The 26,805-nt window shown below is 46.4% G+C and overlaps 1 protein-coding gene across 2 annotated transcripts in view; it reads left to right on the top strand.

Annotated features, from left to right (window-relative positions):
* Positions 1-26,805, top strand: part of gcn1 (GCN1 activator of EIF2AK4) — a 104,182-nt gene that overhangs the window by 55,983 nt on the left and 21,394 nt on the right. For both annotated transcript variants that reach the window (XM_083644826.1, XM_083644825.1), the window contains exons 41-52: positions 2,628-2,770; positions 7,661-7,778; positions 7,951-8,166; positions 9,051-9,215; positions 10,453-10,614; positions 13,043-13,135; positions 13,222-13,365; positions 14,727-14,996; positions 16,273-16,386; positions 17,824-18,054; positions 19,786-19,979; positions 23,614-23,728. In XM_083644826.1, the coding sequence (XP_083500952.1) occupies positions 2,628-2,770; positions 7,661-7,778; positions 7,951-8,166; positions 9,051-9,215; positions 10,453-10,614; positions 13,043-13,135; positions 13,222-13,365; positions 14,727-14,996; positions 16,273-16,386; positions 17,824-18,054; positions 19,786-19,979; positions 23,614-23,728 (1,965 nt within the window). The remainder of the gene's footprint in view (positions 1-2,627; positions 2,771-7,660; positions 7,779-7,950; positions 8,167-9,050; positions 9,216-10,452; positions 10,615-13,042; positions 13,136-13,221; positions 13,366-14,726; positions 14,997-16,272; positions 16,387-17,823; positions 18,055-19,785; positions 19,980-23,613; positions 23,729-26,805) is intronic.

Here is a 26,805-nt window from a genome sequence, read left to right as displayed (position 1 = left end):
CCAGCGTATTTTCGCTCGAGTTGGAATATTTCATCTTGAGCGACGAGCGTATTTTCTCCCTATCGCTCTGTCTCTGCCGCTCGGACGCCCAGCGATTATTCTCCCAGGCGAATATACGCTCAATCGCTCGTTTGCATTGACTTTGTATGTAAACTCGACGCCAGCAACAAACTTTAATAGGTCGGTGTGAACGCAGCTTTAGCCTCTCTGCCTCTGAGCCTCTCTGTCTCTTAGCCTCTTAGCTTAGCCTCTCTGTCTCTTAGCCTCTCTGTCTCTTAGCCTCTCTGTCTCTTAGCCTCTTAGCTTAGCCTCTCTGTCTCTTAGCCTCTCTGCCTCTTAGCCTCTCTGTCTCTTAACCTCTCTGCCTCTGAGCCTCTCTGTCTCTTAGCCTCTCTGTCTCTTAGCCTCTCTGCCTCTTAACCTCTCTGCCTCTGAGCCTCTCTGTCTCTTAACCTCTCTGTCTCTTAGCCTCTCTGTCTCTTAACCTCTCTGCCTCTGAGCCTCTCTGCCTCTTAGCCTCTCTGTCTCTTAGCCTCTCTGTCTCTTAGCCTCTCTGTCTCTTAGCCTCTCTGTCTCTTAGGCTCTCTGTCTCTAAGCCTCTCTGTCTCTTAGCCTCTCTGTCTCTTAAGGGGCGTTCACACCGAGATATTTATTTTTCTCTCTGTCACTCAAGTCAACCCTTTGGAATCGCTCTGTCGCTCATCGCTCATCAACAGGCACACGAAATGACGGACATGTGGGGGATATAACGTTACGCAATGTCATGCTGTTTGTCCACTACGAGCCACCGTCATTGTTTACAAGCTAAGCCTATCAGCGTGCTCCTAATGCGAGCTGCATACCGGTAGTACAGACTTCACTTCATGTCAGCTGTCAGCCTGTCAATGTGGTTTGTTGCCACACAATAAACCAGCGGTTTGTTCCAAGCCAGAGTGATCCTTGACTCGCTCTCACACAGCAGCCAATCAGCATTGAACAGCGAGCGACTGATGCCAGCGTATTTTCGCTCGAGTTGGGATATTTCATCTCGAGCGACGAGCGTATTTTCTCCCTGTCGCTCTGTCTCTGCCGCTCGGACGCCCAGCGATTATTCTCTCAGGCGAATATAGGCTCAATCGCTCGTTTGCATTGACTTTGTATGTAAACTCGACGCCAGCAACAAACTTTAATAGGTCGGTGTGAACGCAGCTTTAGCCTCTCTGTCTCTTAGCCTCTCTGCCTCTTAGCCTCTCTGTCTCTTAGCCTCTCTGTCTCTTAGCCTCTGTCTCTTAGCCTCTCTGTCTCTTAGCTTAGCCTCTCTGTCTCTTAGCCTCTCTGTCTCTTAGCTTAGCCTCTCTGTCTCTTAGCCTCTCTGCCTCTTAGCCTCTCTGTCTCTTAGCCTCTCTGCCTCTTAGCTTAGCCTCTCTGTCTCTTAGCCTCTCTGTCTCTTAGCCTCTCTGCCTCTTAGCCTCTCTGTCTCTTAGCCTCTCTGCCTCTTAGCTTAGCCTCTCTGTCTCTTAGCCTCTCTGTCTCTTAGCTTAGCCTCTCTGTCTCTTAGCCTCTCTGTCTCTTAGCCTCTCTGTCTCTTAGCCTCTCTGTCTCTTAGCTTAGCCTCTCTGTCTCTTAGCCTCTCTGTCTCTTAGCCTCTCTGTCTCTTAGCCTCTCTGTCTCTTAGCCTCTCTGTCTCTTAGCCTCTCTGTCTCTTAGCTTAGCCTCTCTGTCTCTTAGCCTCTCTGTCTCTTAGCTTAGCCTCTCTGTCTCTTAGCCTCTCTGCCTCTTAGCCTCTCTGTCTCTTAGCCTCTCTGTCTCTTAGCCTCTCTGTCTCTTAGCTTAGCCTCTCTGTCTCTTAGCCTCTCTGTCTCTTAGCCTCTCTGTCTCTTAGCTTAGCCTCTCTGTCTCTTAGCCTCTCTGCCTCTTAGCCTCTCTGTCTCTTAGCCTCTCTGTCTCTTAGCCTCTCTGTCTCTTAGCCTCTCTGTCTCTTAGCTTAGCCTCTCTGTCTCTTAGCCTCTCTGTCTCTTAGCCTCTCTGTCTCTTAGCTTAGCCTCTCTGTCTCTTAGCCTCTCTGTCTCTTAGCCTCTCTGTCTCTTAGCCTCTCTGTCTCTTAGCTTAGCCTCTCTGTCTCTTAGCCTCTCTGTCTCTTAGCCTCTCTGTCTCTTAGCTTAGCCTCTCTGCCTCTTAGCCTCTCTGTCTCTTAGCCTCTCTGTCTCTTAGCCTCTCTGTCTCTTAGCTTAGCCTCTCTGTCTCTTAGCCTCTCTGCCTCTTAGCCCCTCTGTCTCTTAGCCTCTCTGTCTCTTAGCTTAGCCTCTCTGTCTCTTAGCCTCTCTGTCTCTTAGCCTCTCTGTCTCTTAGCTTAGCCTCTCTGCCTCTTAGCCTCTCTGTCTCTTAGCCTCTCTGTCTCTTAGCCTCTCTGTCTCTTAGCTTAGCCTCTCTGTCTCTTAGCCTCTCTGTCTCTTAGCCTCTCTGTCTCTTAGCTTAGCCTCTTAGCCTCTCTGTCTCTTAGCCTCTCTGTCTCTTAGCTTAGCCTCTCTGTCTCTTAGCCTCTCTGTCTCTTAGCTTAGCCTCTTAGCCTCTCTGTCTCTTAGCCTCTCTGCCTCTTAGCCTCTCTGTCTCTTAGCTTAGCCTCTTAGCCTCTCTGTCTTGTCTGCTAGGCTCTGGCTGATGAGAACGAGTACGTGAGGGACACGGCGCTGCGGGCCGGCCAGCGCATCATCAGCATGTACGCCGAGACTGCCATCGCACTGCTGCTGCCAGAGCTGGAACAAGGCCTGTTTGATGACCTGTGGAGAATCAGGTCAGACACAAACACACACAAACACACACACACACACACACACACACACACACACACACACACACACACACACACACACACACACACACACACAGACACAAACACAAACACTTTAAGTGAGTGTCACTCTGATAGTGCAGGGGTGTCCCAACAAGTAGCTCTCACGGGCCATGAATAAGTAGCTGGCCAAAGAAATCCAAAATGTAAAAAAAAAGAGAGCATAAACTCCATCCCACTCATGTATAACTCAGTGTATATACAGTATTAGAACACGGCTCTCTTGAATACTCGATTCTGATTGGTCAATCAACAATATTCACCGGTCATTATTTCTCGACAACCGACCGCTGCTCTGCCACACCTGGATTAATCAGTTGATAAGAGCTTTTTGTCAGTAAGACACTACTAATTAGGCCAACCAGTTGCAGCTGTGGTGTCTTGTGTGCCAATTACGAATGAAACCGCTTTGTCGTTGAAAACGCTATTAAAAAATCTATTTGAATAATTATTTTTGTCAGATTATTGAATGATTTAGTTGTAGGCCGTGTTCTAAGCGGGATAATGACCTTCAGGTGAACGATTAAGCCCTCCGCTACGCGTCGGGCTCAATCCACCTGTCGGTCATTATTTCCCCCGTAATCACCGCCTCAATATACATTATCCCTTACCTATAACTCTATCAGATAGAGCTATTGAACATATTCATTCATGTTATAATTAGAGATGGGAGGTTAGACTCTTTCTACTACCTCAGGTTTGTATGAGTGACTCACTAAAGAGAGTCGGGTTTCCGAGTCACCCGAGTCAGTCACCCCCAGAGCCCCCACCCCTTCTACACTTTCTAAATGTTACTGAACCAAGTGGACCCACCCCTTCTACACTTTCTAAATGTTACTGAACCAAGTGGATCCACCCCTTCTACACTTTCTAAATGTTACTGAACCAAGTGGATCCACCCCTTCTACACTTTCTAAATGTTACTGAACCAAGTGGACCCACCCCTTCTACACTTTCTAAATGTTACTGAACCAAGTGGACCAACCCCTTCTACACTTTCTAAATGTTACTGAACCAAGTGGCCCCACCCCTTCTACACTTTCTAAATGTTACTGAACCAAGTGGCCCCACCCCTTCTACACTTTCTAAATGTTACTGAACCAAGTGGCCCCACCCCTTCTACACTTTCTAAATGTTACTGAACCAAGTGGACCCACCCCTTCTACACTTTCTAAATGTTACTGAACCAAGTGGACCCACCCCTTCTACACTTTCTAAATGTTACTGAACCAAGTGGCCCCACCCCTTCTACACTTTCTAAATGTTACTGAACCAAGTGGCCCCACCCCTTCTACACTTTCTAAATGTTACTGAACCAAGTGGCCCCACCCCTTCTACACTTTCTAAATGTTACTGAACCAAGTGGCCCCACCCCTTCTACACTTTCTAAATGTTACTGAACCAAGTGGCCCCACCCCTTCTACACTTTCTAAATGTTACTGAACCAAGTGGCCCCACCCCTTCTACACTTTCTAAATGTTACTGAACCAAGTGGACCCACCCCTTCTACACTTTCTAAATGTTACTGAACCAAGTGGACCCACCCCTTCTACACTTTCTAAATGTTACTGAACCAAGTGGCCCCACCCCTTCTACACTTTCTAAATGTTACTGAACCAAGTGGCCCCACCCCTTCTACACTTTCTAAATGTTACTGAACCAAGTGGCCCCACCCCTTCTACACTTTCTAAATGTTACTGAACCAAGTGGCCCCACCCCTTCTACACTTTCTAAATGTTACTGAACCAAGTGGACCCACCCCTTCTACACTTTCTAAATGTTACTGAACCAAGTGGCCCCACCCCTTCTACACTTTCTAAATGTTACTGAACCAAGTGGCCCCACCCCTTCTACACTTTCTAAATGTTACTGAACCAAGTGGACCCACCCCTTCTACACTTTCTAAATGTTACTGAACCAAGTGGACCCACCCCTTCTACACTTTCTAAATGTTACTGAACCAAGTGGCCCCACCCCTTCTACACTTTCTAAATGTTACTGAACCAAGTGGCCCCACCCCTTCTACACTTTCTAAATGTTACTGAACCAAGTGGCCCCACCCCTTCTACACTTTCTAAATGTTACTGAACCAAGTGGACCCACCCCTTCTACACTTTCTAAATGTTACTGAACCAAGTGGACCAACCCCTTCTACACTTTCTAAATGTTACTGAACCAAGTGGCCCCACCCCTTCTACACTTTCTAAATGTTACTGAACCAAGTGGCCCCACCCCTTCTACACTTTCTAAATGTTACTGAACCAAGTGGACCCACCCCTTCTACACTTTCTAAATGTTACTGAACCAAGTGGACCAACCCCTTCTACACTTTCTAAATGTTACTGAACCAAGTGGATCCACCCCTTCTACACTTTCTAAATGTTACTGAACCATGTGGACCCACCCCTTCTACACTTTCTAAATGTTACTGAACCAAGTGGCCCCACCCCTTCTACACTTTCTAAATGTTACTGAACCAAGTGGATTAAATAGTGATAGAGAAACGAGTCATGTGGCGGGGGCTGTGTTGTGAGTAGTGACGCTCAAAAGCATGTAGGCTATCCACCGTTTTACAGAATCCCATGAGTGAGAGGCAGAGCCATGTCAGCTGGAGCTGACTCCAGACCAGCAGTCTATTCACCTTATGTAGCCACGCCCATTTGACCCGGTTCTTTGGCCGTCCTACGACTTCCGGCTAAAAATAAAAATAAAATAAAATAAAAAATGGCTGCGCTGCTCCAATATCATCTAACTCTGAATTAACTAATAATTTAGCCAATTGTATGTAACATACCAAATAAAAGCAAACGGCAATGTCTAAGAATGCAACGCCATGTAACTGGCTCGTTAAGTCTCGAATTCCAGGGGATTACGTTAACGTCTGCGGGTCTTATAGACGTAAATGGCTCGCGCTGCCTCGGAGGAGAGAAAACTATCTGAAGCTTTCTTTGTTGGAGTCCAGGTATGTTTTACAAGAAAGTGCTCGTCATGGTCGACGATAACGTTATCTGACCTGGCTAACAGTGGATACTTGCTTGCTTGCTGTGTACCGGCTCAAAGTAGTAGGCTACGTTATTTATTTTACCCCTTCACTGTCTGCTCCAAAAACAACAATTTTGCGCCGTGACCGCCGGAAGTGTTAGAAGGACCCGGAAGAATTTGGTCCACTGTAAGGTCTGAACATAAGGTGAATACTCGAACCAAGGAGTTCCACCCACTCAGACAGAGCCATGTCAGCTCAGCTCTACTGGAGCTGACTCCAGTCCAGCAGTCATACCCGCTGAACCACTCGGTTGACAGCGCGCATACACTAGTGACTAGTTGTAGTTATAACTATGTTGTCATAGTTCATCTCCAAAAGGCAGCATTTACAGCTTGCAGGCATTTTGCATGATGAAATAATGACCTTTGCTAGACGAACGTGAAGTATATTGTGTATATTTTGTAACGTGAGGGGAGCGAACAAACCCACTCTGAGGGAGGCTATTGTGTTTTAATATAAAATGATTGTATTGTTTCCATTAACACTCATGGCAGGTTAGTGACTGTGGCATCATGGAATCTGTGGGTGAGTGAGTGCAGACGGGTTGAGTGAGCTTGAGCTCAGGGCACACTGGTGACAGGAGAGTAGAGCGAGCGGGGTGGGGCTCCGAGCGGGGAGGGCCCCCCTGAGCGGGGAGGGCCCCCCTGAGCGGGGAGGGGCTCCGAGTGGGGAGGGGCTCAGAGCGGGGAGGGCCCCCCGAGCGGGGAGGGGCTCCGAGTGGGGAGGGCCCCCCCGAGCGGGGAGGGGCTCCGAGCGGGGAGGGGCGGGCTCCGAGCGGGGAGGGGCGGGCTTCGAGCGGGGAGGGGCTCCGAGCGGGGCGAGTAGCAGCGAGTGAACGAGACTTGCTCAGCTCAAAAGGCAGGGGAGGGGCTGCGAGCTTTGCTCACTCCGCTCGCCCTTCAGCTCAGGGCAGCTCAGGGAGAGCGAGTACTGAGTTGAGACCAAACTGGGAACCCAGAGTCTATTCTCTGGGACAGCTGAAAAATAGACTCTGGGACAGCTGAAAAATAGACTCTGGGACAGCTGAAAAATAGACTCTGGGACAGCTGAAAAATAGACTCTGCGACAGCCCTGCCTTTTTTTCCTGGCTTCCTGTACAGCGCGCCTCTCCTGCCACCGTCACTTCCTTTTCCGCGTCCGTTTCGGCTATTCGCTAATAACGTTAACGCACAAACACACTGCATAGAAGACGTCAACTCGTCTCACAGCAACAGTGGAAAATGACTGGAGGTGTAGTTGTTGTGACTAGTAGTATCTAGTAGTATCTAGTAGTATCTAGTAGTATCGCCAAAGTCGCGGCAGAAGTTGCTATTCAGACTGTAAACGGATGCGGAAAAGGAAGTGACGGTGGCAGGAGATGCGCACTGTACAGGAAGCCGGGGGAAAAGGTAGGGCTTGAAAATAGACTCTGGGTTCCCAGATTAAGTTGAGACAAGCGCCAAAGTGGTTGTTTTCTCACAGGTCTAATACAGCAATTAACTTGATGAGGGGGCAGGCGTCCGGGTAGTGTAGCGTAATTATTAAAAAAAAAAATATATATATATATATATATATATATATATACAGGGGTCGCATCAGAAGATGACTTGCGACTCCTGAGTCAGTAAAAAGAGTCTCGAGTTTTAAACGATTCGTTCAGATTCGGCCATCACTAGTTAGTAGTTATAATGTTCAAATGTGCTACTGTACATATATGTTCTCGGCACACAAAAAAGGTTGGGGGGCTCTGCTCTAGTGGCTAACTGAGCGTGCGTGTCTAACTGAGCGTGCGTGCTGTTGTGGGTTGGCAGGTTCAGCTCTGTGCAGCTGCTTGGAGATCTGCTGTTCCATATCTCTGGAGTGACGGGAAAGATGACCACAGAGACCGCCTCAGAGGATGACAACTTCGGCACAGCAGCATCCAATAGGGTACGCTTCTGTAATTAGCATTTCCTTATTCTCATAACTACCATTTGATTTCACAACTGTTAAGTTTGTCAAGATACAATTAGATGAAATAGTGGACTTTATTTGCTTACTAGGACTTTTTGGAAGTGTTCCAAATGATAAATAATGATTTTGGTCCTCTCTCCACCACCAGGCCATCATCGGGGCTCTTGGCGGCGAGCGGCGTAACCGCGTCCTCTCCGGCCTCTATATGGGCCGATCCGACACCCAGCTGGTGGTGCGACAGGCGTCCCTCCACGTGTGGAAGATCGTGGTGTCCAACACGCCACGGACCCTGCGAGAGATCCTCCCCACCCTCTTCACCCTGCTGCTGGGCTTCCTGGCCTCCACCTGCCCTGACAAGAGAACGGTAACTGTAGAAAAGGCCCTCTCATACTGACCGATGAGACCATACACCAGGGCTATTCAACTAAATTGTTCAGGGGGCCACATTGTCAGAAACCTAAGGGGCCGGGGGCCAGACCCCGAGCCATTATATGCACACTTGACACAACCCGCCACCACATTTTCGCAGCCGTGCTGGAACTATTATTAAATAGCGGGTGCTGTAAGGAACGGAATCTCGAAGAAAATTTGATGTATTTTGGACTTTTATCCATATTTAGAAGAATATTTAATTTTAAATTAACATTAGGATTATACTGTTGTGATGTCATTATTCAGTATCTTCTCCTTTTCTCACTCACTTTCATGTAAGCACCTGCTCTCCCTTTAGCCGTTTTACACTACAACAGACAGCAACACAGGCATAAACACTGAACTTATTATTATTATGGAAAACCAGATTATGATGAAAATCAAACACTGTAATGTAACAAACAAGGAAAAATGAAATAAAAAAGCTTCTCCCGGGCCAGTCATAGATCTTTGTCCCCCACCCATTTTTTTTTTTTTTTTTTTTTTTTTTTTATATTAAACTCTGGCCGGCCGGATCAAAATTCAAACCGGCCGTATCCGGTCCGCGGGCCGCCAGTTGAATGGGCCTGCCATACACATTGGAGCACCCACGGGCCGGATTCGAACCTGTGACCTAACGGCCGAGACAGCAGGGGGAATTGGCCATGTACAATTGGGGGAGAAATGGGAGAAGAAGAAAACAAAACGTGGTTTCTAACTCAGGTTATTCTCCGGTTGTCATCTGTCTCCTCGTACACATTTGTCTTTCTCCTATTGCTCTGAAGATACCTGGGCGCAGAGCCTTTGTTACTTGAGCGTGTGTGTCTGTGCTTTCAGATCGCTGCTCGCACGCTGGGTGACCTGGTGAGAAAGCTGGGAGAGAAGATCCTCCCAGAGATCATTCCCATCCTGGAGGAGGGGCTGCGCTCTGACAAGAGCGACGAGAGGCAGGGCGTCTGCATCGGCCTCAGCGAGATCATGAAGTCCACCAGCAAAGATGCGGTGAGTCATGCAACGCACCGTTAAGACAGGCATTCCCCGAGTCTGTTTCATACAAACATGCATATTGAAAGGTTTCTTTTGCACAAGTCCATTTAATATAAACATAGGTATGTTGCAACTTGCAAGACATTTGCAAAGCAGACGGATAGCCGGGCTAGGTATTATTAGCCATGTTAGCACAGATCCCCGTAGATTTACATTCATATTACATCAAGTATAGGTAGGCAACATAAGCAGCGATCTTCTATATTAAAAACTATAAGACTATGTTGCATTTATAATCAAACCATATAAAGGTGGAAACTAGGGATGGGAATGTTAAGTCATTTAAATACTTGAGTACTCTCCTTCTATTATAAACAAGTAATCGAGTACTCGCCCCCCGAGCGTGCCGATGATTAATTTATCATTTATGAAGTCACTGCAATACCCTTTGGCTGCGCGGCTGCAATGCATGATGACAAGGACAGCTGAGCTCTGCATGTGAGACACCAGCGTCTGGGATACTACAGCACAGAGGCAGGCGACTGAAGCAGTAGGCTATCACTACATCACTGCATCACTACACCACTGCACCACTGCCAATATTGAAAGGTGCAAAACAAATCATGTTAACGCTACAGATCCTCACCCACCACATGTGTGTTGAATTCAACTAGCTGGATACCGTTAGATCCGTGTGGGCTGTGCTGTTTTGGAACCTAACATTACGTTAAGGAGAGATAGAAACATGCCTATAAGGGAGCGACTTCATGGACACACAAGTCTTCACAGTTGCAGACTTGTAACGTGACTCACATTGTGTTGAAAACAGGAAAGAATGTGAAGTTTCTCCTTCTCCTCCTGCTTCTCTGAACTGGATAGAGGCTGCGTTTGTTTAACACTGCCCGCACGTCCCCTGTGTGTCGCTGTTGAGTGGAGTTGAGTTTTTTTTTTAGGAGGGGGGGGTACTCTGTACTCGAGCGCTGACGTTGTGAAGGAGTACTCGAGCACTCCTGCCCATCCCTAGTGGAAACTAAATAAAGTTTTTGTTGGATGAATAGTTGATTTTGCAGGTTACTCTATCCATATGAGGGTGAACATTTCTGATTTAATAAGTTTTCATGTTAGCCTCAGGGCAAATAAATAAAATAAGCTAAAATTTGATGTAGATGTTTGACCTCCTGGTCACTTTTGAATCTTCAAGAAAAACTCGAGCACTGTAGTCCGCTCCCTATTGATGGTGTTTGTCCTGTAGGTGCTCGTCTTCTCCGAGTCGCTGGTCCCCACTGTGAGGAAGGCTCTCTGCGACCCCCTGGAGGAGGTACGAGAAGCTGCAGCCAAAACCTTTGAGCAGCTCCACGCCACCATCGGCCACCAGGCGCTGGATGACATCCTGCCTGCTCTGCTCAAACAGCTGGTGAGTGAGGAAGCAAACATGTGCACAAACACTCAGAGGTTACAGCTCTACACGATGTTGAATCATTAACGAGACTTAGAGCACAAACACTCAGAGGTTACAGCTCTACACGATGTTGAATCATTAACGAGACTTAGAGAAGAGCATATGACTCAGTCTTTACTGTCTCGTTCGTCTGTGTCATGCTGTGAGTGAAAGGTTCAACACAGTACATCCTCGGGTCCTTATCCGAAAAACTTGTTAGTGATCTTAATTTTTTTATGCCCCCGCCGGCGATAGCCAAGCCAGAGGCATTATGATTTTGTGTTGTCCGTCCGTACGTCTGTCCGATGTTCGTTAACGCGATATCTCAAGAACGCCTTCGCGGAATTTCGTCAAATTTGGCTCAAACGTCCACTTGGACTCAAGGATGGCATGATGGAAATTATCACTGTCTACTATGACTGTGAGATGAACTCATTGTTTGTAATCAATTAACTGATTGCATTTTGGTGGTCAAAGTTCAAGGTCACTGTGACCTCACGAGTGCCATTTTCTAGCTCGTTAACGCGAGATCTCAGGAACGCCTTGACGGAATTTCGTCACATTTGGCCCAAACATCAAAGTCTGGACAGACATGGATGTCTACTGCTCACTTGTTGGCTGAGGCATATATCTGCGGTTCTAGTTTAACAATAGAATAAATGTTTATTGTTTACTTTTTTTTCTTCTTTTTTTTGCACAAAAGAAAATACAGAAACAAAGAAAGGGAAAAAAAAAACAGGAAACCCTAACGGCCGGGACACACTGCGTGGCGTCTGCGTGGCGTCTGCGTGGCGTCACCTGTTGATTTTCATTTCGGCGCCCATGTTAACAGGTTACAGCAGCCACACCACCGGCATGAGACGCGCGTCTCAGGCGCGTGTCTTGCGAGGCGCGAGACGCGCGGCATCTAGTGAATAGAAGCGACGCCTATTTTTTCTGCTTACCGCGCACGTGTCTCTAGCGTGTCTCTACACAAATAGACATTACAATGATATTTTACAGGAGTCAGCCACAGCCAATCAAGGCTCGTTTTGATTTGAGACGGGGGGATGAGCTCGGCTGCAGTTCTCCTGCCCTCTGAAAACCACATACATAGGCTACAACGTGGCTTGTTCCTCCCCTCCCCACACACACACACACACACACACACACACAAATCAATACTGCCTCTTGAAGTGAGCCCAAGCGATCTTCAGTTAAAATCATCATTGTATTGTTTATAGCAAATTTAATAAAAGGTAAACTCTATAGGAAGAGAGTTGGCAGACAGACAGCAGCGCGCAGCTGCAACGCAGCAGCCACGCTGCCTGTGTGGATGCCAGCCGCAGCCCCCACGCACACGCAGTAGGTAGGTACACGCAAGATGTGTGTCCCGGCCGTAAGTGAGCTCATTCAGAGTCTCTACCTCAGAAGTTTGGAATATTCAAAAGAATCCTTACAAAGCATATAATATAATATAGTGCCTCCTGGTGGCTCACTAGGTATCAAGCATACAAAGGTGGCTCGGTCCTTTGCGCAGCCGACGTGGGTTCAAATCCATCCTATGCCGCATGTCATCCCCTCTCTCTCTCCCCACCCCTCTCTCTCTCCCCACCTTTCCTCTCTGCCTCCTGTCCTCTCTAGATAAAGGCAAACCCCCCCCCCCCCCCCCCCAAACAAAGCATATAATAATATAATACAAACAAAAGATACAAGCAAACAATAAATAAGTAAAGGAAAAGCAACAGTAAAAACAAGGGAAAACAAAAGCAAGCAAAATGAGTAAGTAGACAGACAAGTAGACATACAGGCACAGTGTCAGGTGTATGTGTGACCCATCAGGGAGATTTGAGTTTGTACATTTGGATGCAAATACAAGAATAGACAGTCAAGTGATATTGACATATATTTTATATTTGGTCACATTTAAGGTCCTTACACACCGAGCACGTTTTTTTTGTGCGATTAATTCGCACGTCAATAATATTTTCCGAACCTATATCAGTCAATGCAACCGTGCATACCAACGGCGAAGTTTCGCCCAGCGTTATTGCGGTGTTTATTTATTCGAACCACGGTCGACTTTTCAGAAATTCGCTTCCGACGTGTACACATCTGTGGCTGTGATTGACAGGTGGGTCAAAACTCGCATCGCAATTTCGTGCCGTATATTCGCATCGCTCTTGATGTGTAAGGACCTTTAGTCATATTTGGAAAATAAGGCAAAAGAGAATGGCAGTGGTGTTTGTGTCACTTTCTTTTCTTGTATCACATTGCTCTTACAGATAGTCACAGTGTTAAATATGGCTTGCTGAACATGATGCTTAACAAACTGTCCAGGTCTAAAATGCACTAAATGTCTCTTCATAGGATGACGAGGAGACAAACTGTCCAGGTCTAAAATGCACTAAATGTCTCTTCATAGGATGACGAGGAGACAGCCGAGTTTGCCTTGGATGGCCTGAAGCAAGTGATGGCGGTGAAGAGCCGTTCTGTGCTGCCTTACCTGGTTCCTAAGGTAAAGCATCAAGGCAGGCCTCCTCTTCTGAAGCCTTGTCATTGTGTCTGATTGACTAAACTGGACGTCCTCTATCCTCCCGCCAGCTGACCGCTCCTCCTGTCAACACCCGTGTGCTGGCCTTCCTATCTGCTGTGGCTGGAGACGCCCTGACACGCCACCTAGGGGTCATCCTGCCCGCCCTGCTGTCCTCCCTCAGAGACAAGCTGGACACAGAGGACGGAGCACAGGTAGCACCAGCGTTCACCAGCCATAATGGTTACAGTTACATAATTAACATTAAAAGGGACGCTTCACTGAAAAACAATGCTGATTTATGATTTAAAACCCAGAACAAGCACAGATTCCCAAGGTGCATTTGTAGCAATGATGTAACAATACAGCCTCACTTCCCTGAGAAACAACTGATTTATTTTACACATGATCTCACACAGATCTGAAAACTGTAAGCAGTTCTGCAGACATTTTGTTTAGTTTGACACTTATTGAGAGTTGACTTGAGTTAAAGTGACGATGTCATCGGAAGACATGGAATTGATACAAACCAATGATTCAGTTGCTTCCGATGACATCACTGGCATCAACTTAACTCAAATAAACAACATAACTGTCAAACTAAATGAATATCTGCTCAACTATTTACAGTTTTCGGATATGTGTGAGATGATGTGTAAAATAAATCAGTTGTTTCTCAGGGAAGTGAGGCTGTATTGTTACATCATTGCTACAAATGCACCTTGGGAATCTGTGCTTGTTCTGGGTTTTTTGGACACACAACCCCTTTATCTAATGTGATACTCCCTAGGGATGCCACGGTGTGGACATTTTCCCACTGGGTAATAAACACGTGACAACACCGGCGTTACCGGTGACACCGTATAAGGTTAAAAAAAAAAAATCCTCAGCTGTCCTCACAGTCCAGTCAGTCAGCCCTCCCCGCTGCTGTGGAACGTTAGCTGGCTGCCTCACAAAAGAAACTAACGTTAGCGACAAATCTGGAGACTTTTTCTGACATGGGATTAACATTCCCAGCAAGCAGCAGTAAGCAGGCAATGAGCTGGGTAAGTCTCGCTAGCATTGATGTTAGCATTGACTTTTAGCTGTGGTAAAAAAAAAAAAAAAAATCCAGAGATGGCCCGTAGTGACAACAGAATACACACGCAGACTTAGCTAAGGGTCTTACCTACATGTGTATGAGGGGGGCATCATTTGTGCTGCCATAACATGTATAACTAACGTTACTTGCTGGTCTAACCAGAGATGATGAACAGTGCAGCCACACTGCAGCCCAGAGGGGAGCGCTTGTAATTTACCCCGGCGCGCGCTGAAACTGACACAAGCAAGTTTTTTTCTTCAATTTCTTCCTCCATCAAAATGAACGGTGTTACCGGTGAGCATATTACATGTCACACACCGGTAACACCGACTACCGCGGCAAGCCCACTACTCCCATTTTGCTACCTTTCCTTCACATTTTTTTTTTACATTCCTGCACAAATCCCCACGGCGATGGAACAGTATTGACAAAGCTGTATCCATGTCCTTCAGGAGCTGTGCAGCTGTCAAACAGTGATGTATCCATGTCCTTCAGGAGCTGTGCAGCTGTCAAACGGTGATCCTCTCGGTGGAGGATGAGGTGGGACAGCGCATCATCATCGAGGACCTGCTGGAGTCGACCCGAGGCGCCGACCCGGGCCTGAGACAGGCTGCCGTCACCATGCTCAACGGCTACTTCGCCCGCACCCGTCTGGACTACAGCGCCCACACGCGCACCCTGCTGTCCGGCCTCATCCGCCTGCTCAACGACTCCAACACAGAGGTCCTGCTCCAGAGCTGGGACACCATCAACTCCATCACCAAGGTGGGACTTTGGTCCTCGGCGACATCGGGTCGAGACAACTTTAGTTTCGCAGCTCGTGCTGACACAACATGGGGCAAAGAAGCAGCATTACACTAATACAATGCCTTACGTGTGCATCAGAAGGTAACGCTAGACTCGGCCTGCTTTACGCTAGACTCGGCCTGCTTTACGCTAGACTCGGCCTGCTTTACGCTAGACTCAGCCTGCTTTACGCTAGACTCGGCCTGCTTTACGCTAGACTCGGCCTGCTTTACGCTAGACTCAGCCTGCTTTACGCTAGACTCAGCCTGCTTTACGCTAGACTCTGCCTGCTTTACGCTAGACTCGGCCTGCTTTACGCTAGACTCAGCCTGCTTTACGCTAGACTCAGCCTGCTTTACGCTAGACTCGGCCTGCTTTATGCTAGACTCACCCTGCTTTACGCTAGACTCGGCCTGCTTTACGCTAGACTCGGCCTGCTTTACGCTAGACTCGGCCTGCTTTACGCTAGACTCAGCCTGCTTTACACTAGACCAGAGGTTCTCAAATGTTTTTCAGCCGAGGACCCCTTACACGATAGAAAATATACTGGGGACCCCCTCATTCTGATTTGTGATTTTAGGCTAAGCTTAATTGTTTCCACGGTAATGTGCTTGACTTTTAAATTGATAGATTTGTTAGATTAGAATGTAATCCATGAACCATTTTAGATTTAAAGCATAAAATATTTTCGTTGAACTATGAAGCTTTTGCACACACAAAGAGTTTTTATTTTTATTTTCCTGAAAACTTTTCGCGGACCCCCTTGCAAAGTGCCAAGGACCCCCATTTGAGAACCACTGCACTAGACTCAGCCTGCTTTACACTAGACTCAGCCTGCTTTACACTAGACTCAGCCTGCTTTACACTAGACTCAGCCTGCTTTACACTAGACTCAGCCTGCTTTACGCTAGACTCAGCCTGCTTTACACTAGACTCAGCCTGCTTTACGCTAGACTCAGCCTGCTTTACACTAGACTCAGCCTGCTTTACGCTAGACTCAGCCTGCTTTACACTAGACTCAGCCTGCTTTACACTAGACTCAGCCTGCTTTACACTAGGCTCAGCCTGCTTTACACTAGGCTCAGCCTGCTTTACACTAGACTCAGCCTGCTTTACGCTAGGCTCAGCCTGCTTTACGCTAGGCTCAGCCTGCTTTACGCTAGACTCAGCCTGCTTTACACTAGACTCAGCCTGCTTTACACTAGACTCAGCCTGCTTTACACTAGACTCAGCCTGCTTTCTTTGTGTTGTACAGAAACTGGATGCGAGCAGCCAGCTGGCTCTTATCGATGATCTGCACCGAGACATCAGATCAGCCGCTGCAGATGTGAAGGGACAGCACCTTCCTGGCTTCTGTCTGCCCAAGAAGGTAAGAAGAAGACCACGACTCCACAATAAGCACTGAGAAGTCATTACAGATTTAGTACTCCATTTTATTTTCACATCCCTAGTCTTTCCATTGAGTGCGTTTACATGCACACTAAAATAAACCGTTTATTATTGGGTTTCTAGAGTTACCTGATTATCAAGCGGTCATGTAAACAGCATCCTTTACTGGATAAAGGCCGTTATCAGTTTATGAGGTCTTATGAGAAAACCCATAAACACACCTAGGTTACTGCTGAATCATCAGGTTTATTCATTGCAGTCGATGTCCACTCAGACACTTTGAGGTGAGTTCCCGCTATTTATAAGTGCTATTTATAAGTGCATGTAAACGTGTAAATCAGATTATTGCCAGTCACCTGATTATTCTCAGTTATGTGTTTATTGTTTGCATGTCAACATACTCATGTTACATGAGTTGATTCCCACCCGTCACACATATTTAAAAAATATATAGGCAGTCGGTACTCTAATTTATTCTTACTTAATTATTTGTCCTCAACAGCAAGAAACTTGACTAACCAGTAAATTCATGTCATTTTGTACCAGACCAGAACGACATTGGTTGATGTTGATCACAGTCACAAAAGTCGTTGTTTTTTGGGCGATATTAGCCATCGGTGACCAATCACACACTAGCTTTATGTCTGCTCATCCCTGCAGTAGTGTTGGTGCAATGAAGAACAATCAGCTAGCTCAAATGTAAACCTGATGCTGCCCCGATGGGTTGTTAGACAGAACCATCTGGGACGGCTTCTTTGGAAACTGTTTGGGAAATTGCAGGTGCTTTCAAAAAAATACCTGGCAGGTGATTGGATGAACCGTCTGTCTTTCACATCAACCACTGGCTGGCTTCTCGCTGCCTCTGGATGCTGATTGGTCCGCCCCACCGCTTGGGCAGAGTTAAGCCAATAGCTTGGAGTGCAGCGAGATGAATTTCTCCCACAACCGTGATCTTGTGAATCCAGCTGCCTCGCACGGTTAGCTCAGATGTGCTTCAGATATGGTTGCTACTAGATTAGCTCGGACGGGGCGTTGGACAGTAATATGATATGGTTGCTGCGAGCTGTGTGAACATAGACTAAGATGCTTGGCACAAAAGCATCTACCAAATGTTGCTGGGTCTGGTCCCCCTGCTCACTTGCAGATGGTCATTGACTTTTCCTCTTTATTAGCTAGATGCTTATTCAAATGGAAGGCTGTCACTCCTCCATCACACAGCCAGTGCATCAGAGATATAACGCAGAACATAAAGCTTATTTTTGGGAATCTTTTTCTGTGGACATTTGTGCCTCGAGATAATTAAATATGCCACGTCGTCTTATCTGACAAATGAAAAAACTACAAATAATGTTTGACCAAAAAATGATCTACCAACTTTCGTGTGCTAATGCCATCTTGATGTGGTGTTTTTCCACAGGGTGTGACCTGCATCCTGCCCGTGCTGAGAGAGGGTGTGCTGACTGGTAGCCCTGAGCAGAAGGAAGAGGCAGCCAAAGCCCTGGGAGGAGTCATCAAGCTGACCTCCCCCGAGGCGCTGCGGCCCTCCGTGGTCAACATCACCGGGCCCCTCATCCGTATCCTCGGAGACCGCTTCACCTGGACGGTGAAGAGCGCCCTGCTGGAGACACTCACTCTGCTGCTGGCTAAGGTCTGTGTCTCCATCCCACCACACCATGCTGAAACATGCCAGTGCAAGTGTTTGCTAGGTCCTGAAGATGTATTTATTCTAGTCTCATTTATGCTTGTGGTATTTTCTCTTTGTTTTCTTACTTTGTTGGGGTTACTTTTCTGTTTAGATTGATATATTTTATGGTTATTTTGTTATAATTTTTTTGTGTACGTAATTGTTTTTATTCTTCTTCTAGGGTCACATCTTTTTATTACTTATTCTACAGCTGGCCGATATCACTTCAATATCACGATTCAAACTTTGACCTCGATTACAATTAATGAACAATTTTACTTACTACTATACTTTTTTTTTAACACTGCCCTCATAGTTCTCTGATGTCTGTACTGCACTGTACTGTACAGTACAGTACTAGGGGTGTCACAGTACGTGTATTCGTACCGTGACATCACAGTATGGGCGTCATGGTTTGGTGCGTGCAGCCACACGACGAATACGTTGAATCCAGAAGGTGGTGGTGAAGCATCTAAACGCTGTTTAAGCACCGTAAACGCCACAGAAGAAGACACCAAAACAACACAAGAGCCATAGAAATCCGCGTTCACGGAATGGAACGTTTTGTGGAGCGGAAACATTACCGGGGGGTCGCTCCAGCTTGTTTACAAGCCGTACGTCGCCTCCATGCTACTTCACAAAACCACAACAATATCGAAGCGTCAAGCTGCTCCTATCCTAGGAAGCATGTGCTAGTCTACAACTCTCCCCACATTGGCAGAGAGGGTGGAGCAACAGGCAGGACAGCAAGAGGAAATTGGCCAAATACAACTGGGGAGAAAATTAGAAAGAAATCTGAAAAAACGTGGTGACATTTATTTTTTATTATTAAATCATTTCATTAATTGACATGAGCAAGAAGATCGGTTAGAGGTTCTTAATGTCGGTTTTGATCATTCTTTGGTTAATTGCCCGGCCCTAACTTATTATATACTAGTGGCAGTGTTGGGAGGGTTACTTTTCAAATGTATTCCACTACTACAGAATACTGAATACATGCCCTAAAATATAATTTGTATTATAAAACGGCTCTCTCAAATCAAGCAATCTGATTGGTTCACAGCCATGGTATAAATACCGTATACCACTCTCAGAACCCATGGCCATTGATTATTATTTGAAGAGCCATAGGATGCAGCTTTCTCCTGATCTGCTGTATGGAGGGTCACTAGTCCTTCAAGTCTTTGTACAATGAGTCATTATGGACGCATGATGGCGCAACTCTCTTACTAAAAGGCTTTGGTTACCTCAAATGACAATGTAGAAAAAACAAAATGGCGGAGACAGCTGTCAGATCCTTGTGAATCGATCTTCGCTTATAACTTTACTAATACTTTGCCGAAAATTATGTTTTGTACAAGAATAGACGCGGGCTAATGTCTTCTTTGCAAAAAAAAGGCTGTTAACCCCGCAGCGGGATCAGCGGGATATATGCCACAACACACTGGCTCTCATGCTATATTGCTATATCATACGTATTCCATTAGAATACTCAAGTTAAGTAACCTATTCCGAATACTTTGGATTACTTTTCGAATACTTCAAAATAGTCTTCAAGTATTCTATTTGCAAAGCAAGTAGCTGTATTCCGAATACCACCAATCTAAACTGTAACTGTAACGGAATACAGATACTCATATTTTGTAAGCGAACCTTTTGTAATGCTAAGCTCGCTGGGTGTGTCGCCCCCTGCAGGTGGGCATTGCCCTGAAGCCCTTCCTGCCTCAGCTGCAGACCACCTTCCTGAAGGCCCTGCAGGACTCCAGCCGTGCGGTGAGGCTGAGGGCCGCCGAGGCTCTGGGTCAGCTGGTCTCCATCCACACCAAGGTGGACCCGCTCTTCACTGAGCAGCTGGCTGCCATCCGCAACGCAGAGGACTCCGGAGTCAGGTAGGCTCTCCTACACTGTGACAGCCCCACTGTCTGCCTGGCTGCAAGTGAAATAACATGAACTAGGGGTGTCGCGGTACGTGTATTCGTCCCGTGAATTCACGGTTCGGTGCATGAAGCGACACGACGAATACGTCAAATCCAGAAGGTGAGGTTAAGCACCTAAGCGCCTAAACGCTGGTTGAACGCCATTAAATTGAATTGAATTAATCGCCACAGAAGAAGACAAACCAAAACAACACAAGGGCCATAGAAATCCGCGTTCACTGAATGGAACCTTTTTGTGGAGAGGAAACATAACCGGGGGTCGCTCCAGCGTGTTTACAAGCCGTAGTTTCCATGCTACTTTGAATTGAATTGAATTATTTATTGAACAGAAATAAAAGCATACAAAACGCATACAGTTCCAACTCTGTCAATGGGACAGGCACAAGAAAGCTCAAGAGCTTGTTTCCATTGTGGTCCCAGAAGTGTGTGTGTATAGGTCAGTGCATGACAATGTGTGCAAATGTATGCCTGTGTGCAAAAACATAAAACATGAAGAAAACAATACGTACATTCATACACATAAACAGATAGCAATATAACCTAATCTAACCTAATGGGGGGCACCTATAAAAGGTCACTCTAAGACCATTTTGTATAAGACCATTTTTAAAGCATTATAAGATTAATAAAAGGTAAATCTAAGACCATTTTGTATAAAACCATTTTTTAAAACATAGATTGATAGGTTTTTTTTTATATCAGACACAGGTTTGTGTTCCTACCTGACATGTTTCGACGGTAATGCTTCCGTCTTCATCAGAGGTGTCACTAGATGGTGACACCATCTAGTGACACCTCTGAAGAAGACGGAAGTATTACCGTCGAAACATGTCAGGTAGGAACACAAACCTGTGTCTGATATAAAAGAAAACCTATCAATCTAAGTAAAGTATAGACACTATGAACCTTTTTGGATCATTTTTTAAAACCATTTTTAAAATTTGTCAAGGAATCTATTTCTTTCAGTGCTGATGGTAGAGCATTCCATTGAACGGCGGCAGAGTATAAAAATGAATTGGAATTAAATACTTCACAAAAGCACAACAATATTGAAGCATCCAGCTGCTCTCCCTTTACCGTCGTCAAAAAAGCGAGTCCAGAGCAGTATCCTAATGACTTTTATGACTCAGTCGATAAAGATAAAGGTAAAGTCCCACTGATTGTCACACACCTGAGTGTGCGAAATTTGTTCTCCTCATTTGACCCATCCCCTGGGGAAGCGGTGAGCGGCAGCAGTGCCGCGCTCGGGAATCATATGGTGATCTAACCCCCCAATTCCAAGCTAAGCTGGAACAGATAAGCTGTTTTGCAAATTCTGTCAACATCAAGCCAACGAGGTAAGCTTGCTAATGTAACATTACGTAGTCGCGACAAAGTCCTTGATAGTTGCGCGTTGCGGCTAAACGTTACATAACACTGACAAAGCTGTTACCTTGTAAACAAGCAACTTACATCGTGTGGGATGACAAGCAAGATGCGGTGAGGAAGAGGGGATGACTCCTTGTCATGTTCCAATAATCCATTACGATGACCGAACGTAATCATTATGGTAAACAATAGAGATGTCCCGATACCGATACCAGTATCGATATCGGAGCCGATACTGGCCTATTTTGCTGTACTCGTACTCGCCCGACACAGCTGTTAATGCATGCAGAGAAGCTTCACTATAACAGCCTGTTTGTTTGCATCTCTACCTGGTGCGCTTTGTGAGGAGAAATAAAAAGCTATCAGGTCAGTAATCAGCTGATAGGGCTACAGCCTGCACTGCATCGCTTCCCCATTCACTGTCTGACTGCATTAGCTCTGCAGTTAGCCGCGTAGCCTGCAACAAGCTAGAAAACGTTCTGTTCAACTTACAGGTTAACATTAGTTGCTCTTCTAGCAGACAACACAGTGCTGTGGAACAAGCAAAGGCTTACCAGATCGTTGTAATACGTGCTGCATGTCCCGTAATCCATACTGCCTTAAAGTTTAACGTTTTAAAAGTGGAACTAACGTTAATTTCCGTGAATTTAGCAACAATTGTCACAATTTCACTTCCGCTTTATTGGTTTTGCCTTCAAAATAAAAGCATGATAAAGTTCGTTTTTTACAATAAACATTAAAGTAGAAATCTAACTACGAGACCCAACATAATCAACATAAAAACACGAGGAACCTCTATTTTAATGAAAATAGACCAGCAGAACAAATACAAAGGAGATGCACAGCTATGTGGTTTAAATGGTTGATTCATAGCATACTTCTTTATTTAATGGGAAACCTTATTTCCTTATTTAATGGGAAACCTTTGTTTCATAAGGCATCAAGAGAAGAGACTATCAAGTATAGGTGATAGCCATTATGCAAAATTTGTGTGGTCTTGTGAAACCTATACTTCTGCAGATAATAGGCTATATACTTAAGAAAATGACTAAAACCCATTATCTTGAAAAGTTATCTTTTAATTAACCATAAGGCGTAACAAAAACACCTTGTCGACCCCTAATTAAATACTCGGTATCGGTATTCGGTATCGGCAAGTACCCAGATGTCAGTACTCGTACTCGGTCAGCAAAAAAGTGGTATCGGGACAACCCTAGTAAACAAATTCGCATCCAATAACGTTAGCGTACTTACTTGGGAAAGTGAAACCCACCCCGCTGTATGTCAGACAGTGGGGGAGGGGTGGGTGGGAGAATTAGGCTACTCCACACATGCACTCTGTTTACAAACTTGTGTACAATAAAGATTTAAAGTGGGGGTAAATGCCTTTGCCCTGTCAAACAGCTGGAATACAGACATCTGAGAGGGAGGCGCACCCCACACTTTGAAAATCGCTGCTCTAGAGTAAAACCTTTTTGTGTGGATTGCCTAGATCTTATTAAATAGTGGACATTTATTCATTCCCACTTATTAGACACTATTTCTGATGGTAAAATGAGCGTAAAAAGCAAAACACAGAATTCAGAAAAATTCAAAGCGGAAAAAAACGTTTTATTTATTTTTTCTCCGTTGTACCGTATTCGTACCGAACCATGACCCCGAAACCGAGGTACCTACCGAACCGTGACTTTTGTGTACCGTGACACCCCTAACTGTTCCATTCAGCTGTTGGTGTGTGTGTGTGTGTGTGTGTGTGTGTGTGTGTGTGTGTGTGTGTGTGTGTGTGTGTGTGTGTGTGTAATCGCATGAATGTGTAATAGCATGAATTAACAAATGATTGTCAGATTGTCAACAGGGGTTTTCATACAATATACTTACAAGGACCCCAGCTTGTGATCCATTGCTATAAAAGATCGTGCTGGTGAAATTCCTCGCTGTCAGGTGAAAAGAAGCGGCTGGCGACTGCACATAAATCGGAGGAAGCATGTGCTAGTCTACAACTCTTCCCCAGATCAGCAGAGGGGGTGGAGCAAAGACCAGGACAACAGGGAGAATTGGCCGAGTACAATTGGGGAGAAAACAGGAGAAGAACTTTAAGGGAAGGGGGGGGGGGGGGGGGGATCAATTTTGAATTCCAAGTTTTTTGGGGTTTGTGTATGATGTGAAATGTGGTCTGTGAAAGTACCTGTGCTGTGCTGTGCTCTCCACCCGCTCACAGGGAGACCATGCTCCAAGCCCTGAGGTTTGTCATCCAGGGGGCCGGGTCAAAGGTCGACCCCGCCATCCGCAAGAACATCACCACCACGTTACTGGGCATGCTGGGACATGACGAGGTATGACAGGACAGTGTTTCCCACAGGATTTTGAGTATTTGTGGTGGGGGACCGCAGACCCCCTAGGGGGGTGCGGGGGCATGGCCCCCCGCGAGATTTTTTAAAACATTTTAAAGTAAAATGCATGAATTTGGTGTACTTTGAGAAAGCTTAAGAGCAAAATTAAAAGGCTAGATCTATGAAGAACATGTCATCATTACTGTGCTGTGGGTTTACAATGACAAACTAAATTTCTCCCTATAGGTCAGGGATACTCAACTTGCTTTGCCACTTTCGTGAAATGATAGAAGGCGAGGGGCCAGTTAATAAACAAACAATATACATTTTTCTGTAGCGGATTGTAGGTTTTTGGGGTGTCAGCTGGAGTTTAGGCTGACAGTGTTGTGCACACCGGATAGTTAGTTAGGTTAAGTACATACATAAGTGCCTGGGTAGCGAGCAGATGGCGGTATTTGACAATTTAGCAGCTAACTCATAGATTATTGAAAGATATTCCATATTCCAGACTGAAATGCTATAACAGAAGTATTGGCCAGAATGACATGAACATTTATTGGACACTTATTCAGCGGATATCTTGCATGTTGCGTTCAGGTGCACTGTAAAAAAAAAAAAAAAAAAAAAATTTGGTCAACATCTTTTTGTGGCGGTCCAAATCCTTTTGTGGCGGCCCGCCACTAATTCCTTTATGTATGCAAACACTGTATTTTATAGGAGTGAACGGCCTCAATGGGAGTCCCCTGCAGTGAAGTAATGCAAGGGAGAGCAGCTGGCACCTTCTTGTTACCAGAGAAGAGCATAGCTTTAGTTTTGTCTGCATTTAACACCAGTTTGAGGCAGTACAACATATCGGTCGGGCTCTATTTATGACATCATTGAGGATGTCATAGACATTGTGATATCATCAGTGATGTCATAAATCCTTCCCAGCTGAGTAAGACCGGTAAGCTGGTGCCATCCAGGTTTGTCGAACAAAATGAACAGACAAGACAAAGGGTCAATGTTGTCAGTGCTTCTTAATGAGCTGCATCTGGAGGGATCAGTGTGACGCGGTGATCAGTGTGGATGATGTGGAATTCAACACCCACAAGGCCGTCCTCTGCACCTGCAGCCAATACTTCCACGCTGTCTTCACCCATGGCTGGACGCCCCAGGAGAACATCTACGACATGGCCGGCCGCGTGTCAGCAGACATGATGCGTCTCCTCATAGAGTACGCCTACACCCGCTCTGTCCCGGTGACCGAGGACAACGTGGAGGAGCTGTTGATAGCAGCAGACTACCTCGGCATCATGGGGGTCATCCACTCCTGCTGCGAGTTCCTGGAGGCGTGTTTGTGCCCGAAGAACTGCATCGGCATCTTTAAGTTTGCAGACTTCTGCTACTGCCCGGACCTGAGGAGCAAGGCCTTTCTCTTCATCATGGGGCACTTTGAGCAGATTGCCACAGCCTCTGAAGAGTTCCTGGAACTCTCTCTGGAGCAGCTGACGGACATCCTGGCACGAGACGATCTGAATGTGAGACAGGAGAGCACGGTGTTCGAGGCCGTCCTCCGCTGGATCGCCCACTCGCCCGAGGAGCGTGAAGGTCACATGTCTGTGCTGCTGCCTAAGATCCGCCTGGGCTTGATGACCACCGACTACTTCATCAACCAGGTGAAGAACACCAGTTTGGTTAAAGACAACGCGGAGTGTGAGGCGGTCATCCTTGATGCAGAGAGGGCCATGGATGATGTCACCTCCAACAGACCCTCCAACCCTCTGACTCGCCCGCGCCTGCCTCATGCCATCCTGTTGGTCATGGGAGGCCGGAGTGATGGCGGGCTAACATATAGCATTGAGGTATACGATCCCCGCGCCGAGCTCTGGGTCAACGTACCAAACGTTGAATTTGAGTCTCCCCGGGCTTACCACGCCGCCGCTTTCTTAAGTAACATTGTCTACTGCACATGTGTCAAACTCAAGGCCCGGGGGCCAAATCCGGCCCGGCACCTCATTTTATGTGGCCCACGAGAGCTAGCAAAGAATGCAATTTGCACAATACAATTCTCTGCAATACAGCTAAAAATAGCTATTATTAAATTAAATTTTAGGCTACTAGTTGTCTGTTTGCCATTGTTTTCCCTATAATTCTGCTTTCAAAGCTAGTTAAGTTATTAATGAATTAAGTTATTACTGTAAGGAAGCTTGTGTGCTTGCCTTGGGTGAAGTGTGAAGTGTGCTGGATCGTAGGTGAGGGCTCACGGGCAGTGATCGGTCAGAACCACAGAGATGTCGGTCCTCGGATTCGGTCGTGGGAAGGGAAGACATATGAAGAAGAAGAAGAATACAGCGTCACAGAACACCTTGTTATATACCCCCCCCCCACATTTGGTGTATGACATCGTTGGTGATGTCACAACGTCCGGGGAGGTATGACATCATCGGTGACCCCGTAAAGTCCCGTCTGCCATCACAGTCAGCCTAGACCGTCTGACGTCGCCGATGACCTCACAGGTGAACTCTGACGTCATCATTGATGATGTCATCATCATTACGTCGTTGGTTCGTGGGCATCGATTGCCCCAAGAACAGGCCTGACGGTGGGCCATTACAGACCGTTTCTACAATTACTAAAGAACAATAATAATCTAATCAGAGGCAATAGCATGCGGAAGTTTGACCTCTGTACCCGTACTTGGCACGATGTGGCACCCATGCATAATCGCCAGGGCTCTGTCAGCGTGGCAGTACTGAATGGCAGTATCTATGCCATGGGAGGTGACAACAGAAACGTCCCTCTCAACAGTGCCGAGCGCTATGATCCTCAGACCGACAAGTGGACTCTGCTCCCACCCATGAATGAGCAGAGGAGCGTGGCCAGTGCCACAGTACTCAACGGCAAGGTGTACATCTGTGGTGGTTACGATGGGAAGAGGTACCTGAACACAGCTGAGTGCTACAACCCAGACACCAACCAGTGGATGAGATCGCCCCCATGAGCAGCAGGCGCTGTGGCTTAGGCGTCATCGCCTACAGACAGCGCGTCTACGCAGTGGGGGGCTGGGACGACCTCAACCACCTGCGCAGCGCCGAGGC

The sequence above is a fragment of the Poromitra crassiceps genome (assembly GCF_964638095.1).
Source record: "Poromitra crassiceps genome assembly, chromosome: 10".
NCBI classification, from domain to species: domain Eukaryota; kingdom Metazoa; phylum Chordata; class Actinopteri; order Beryciformes; family Melamphaidae; genus Poromitra; species Poromitra crassiceps.
This window is presented reverse-complemented; position numbering and strand designations above follow the sequence as displayed.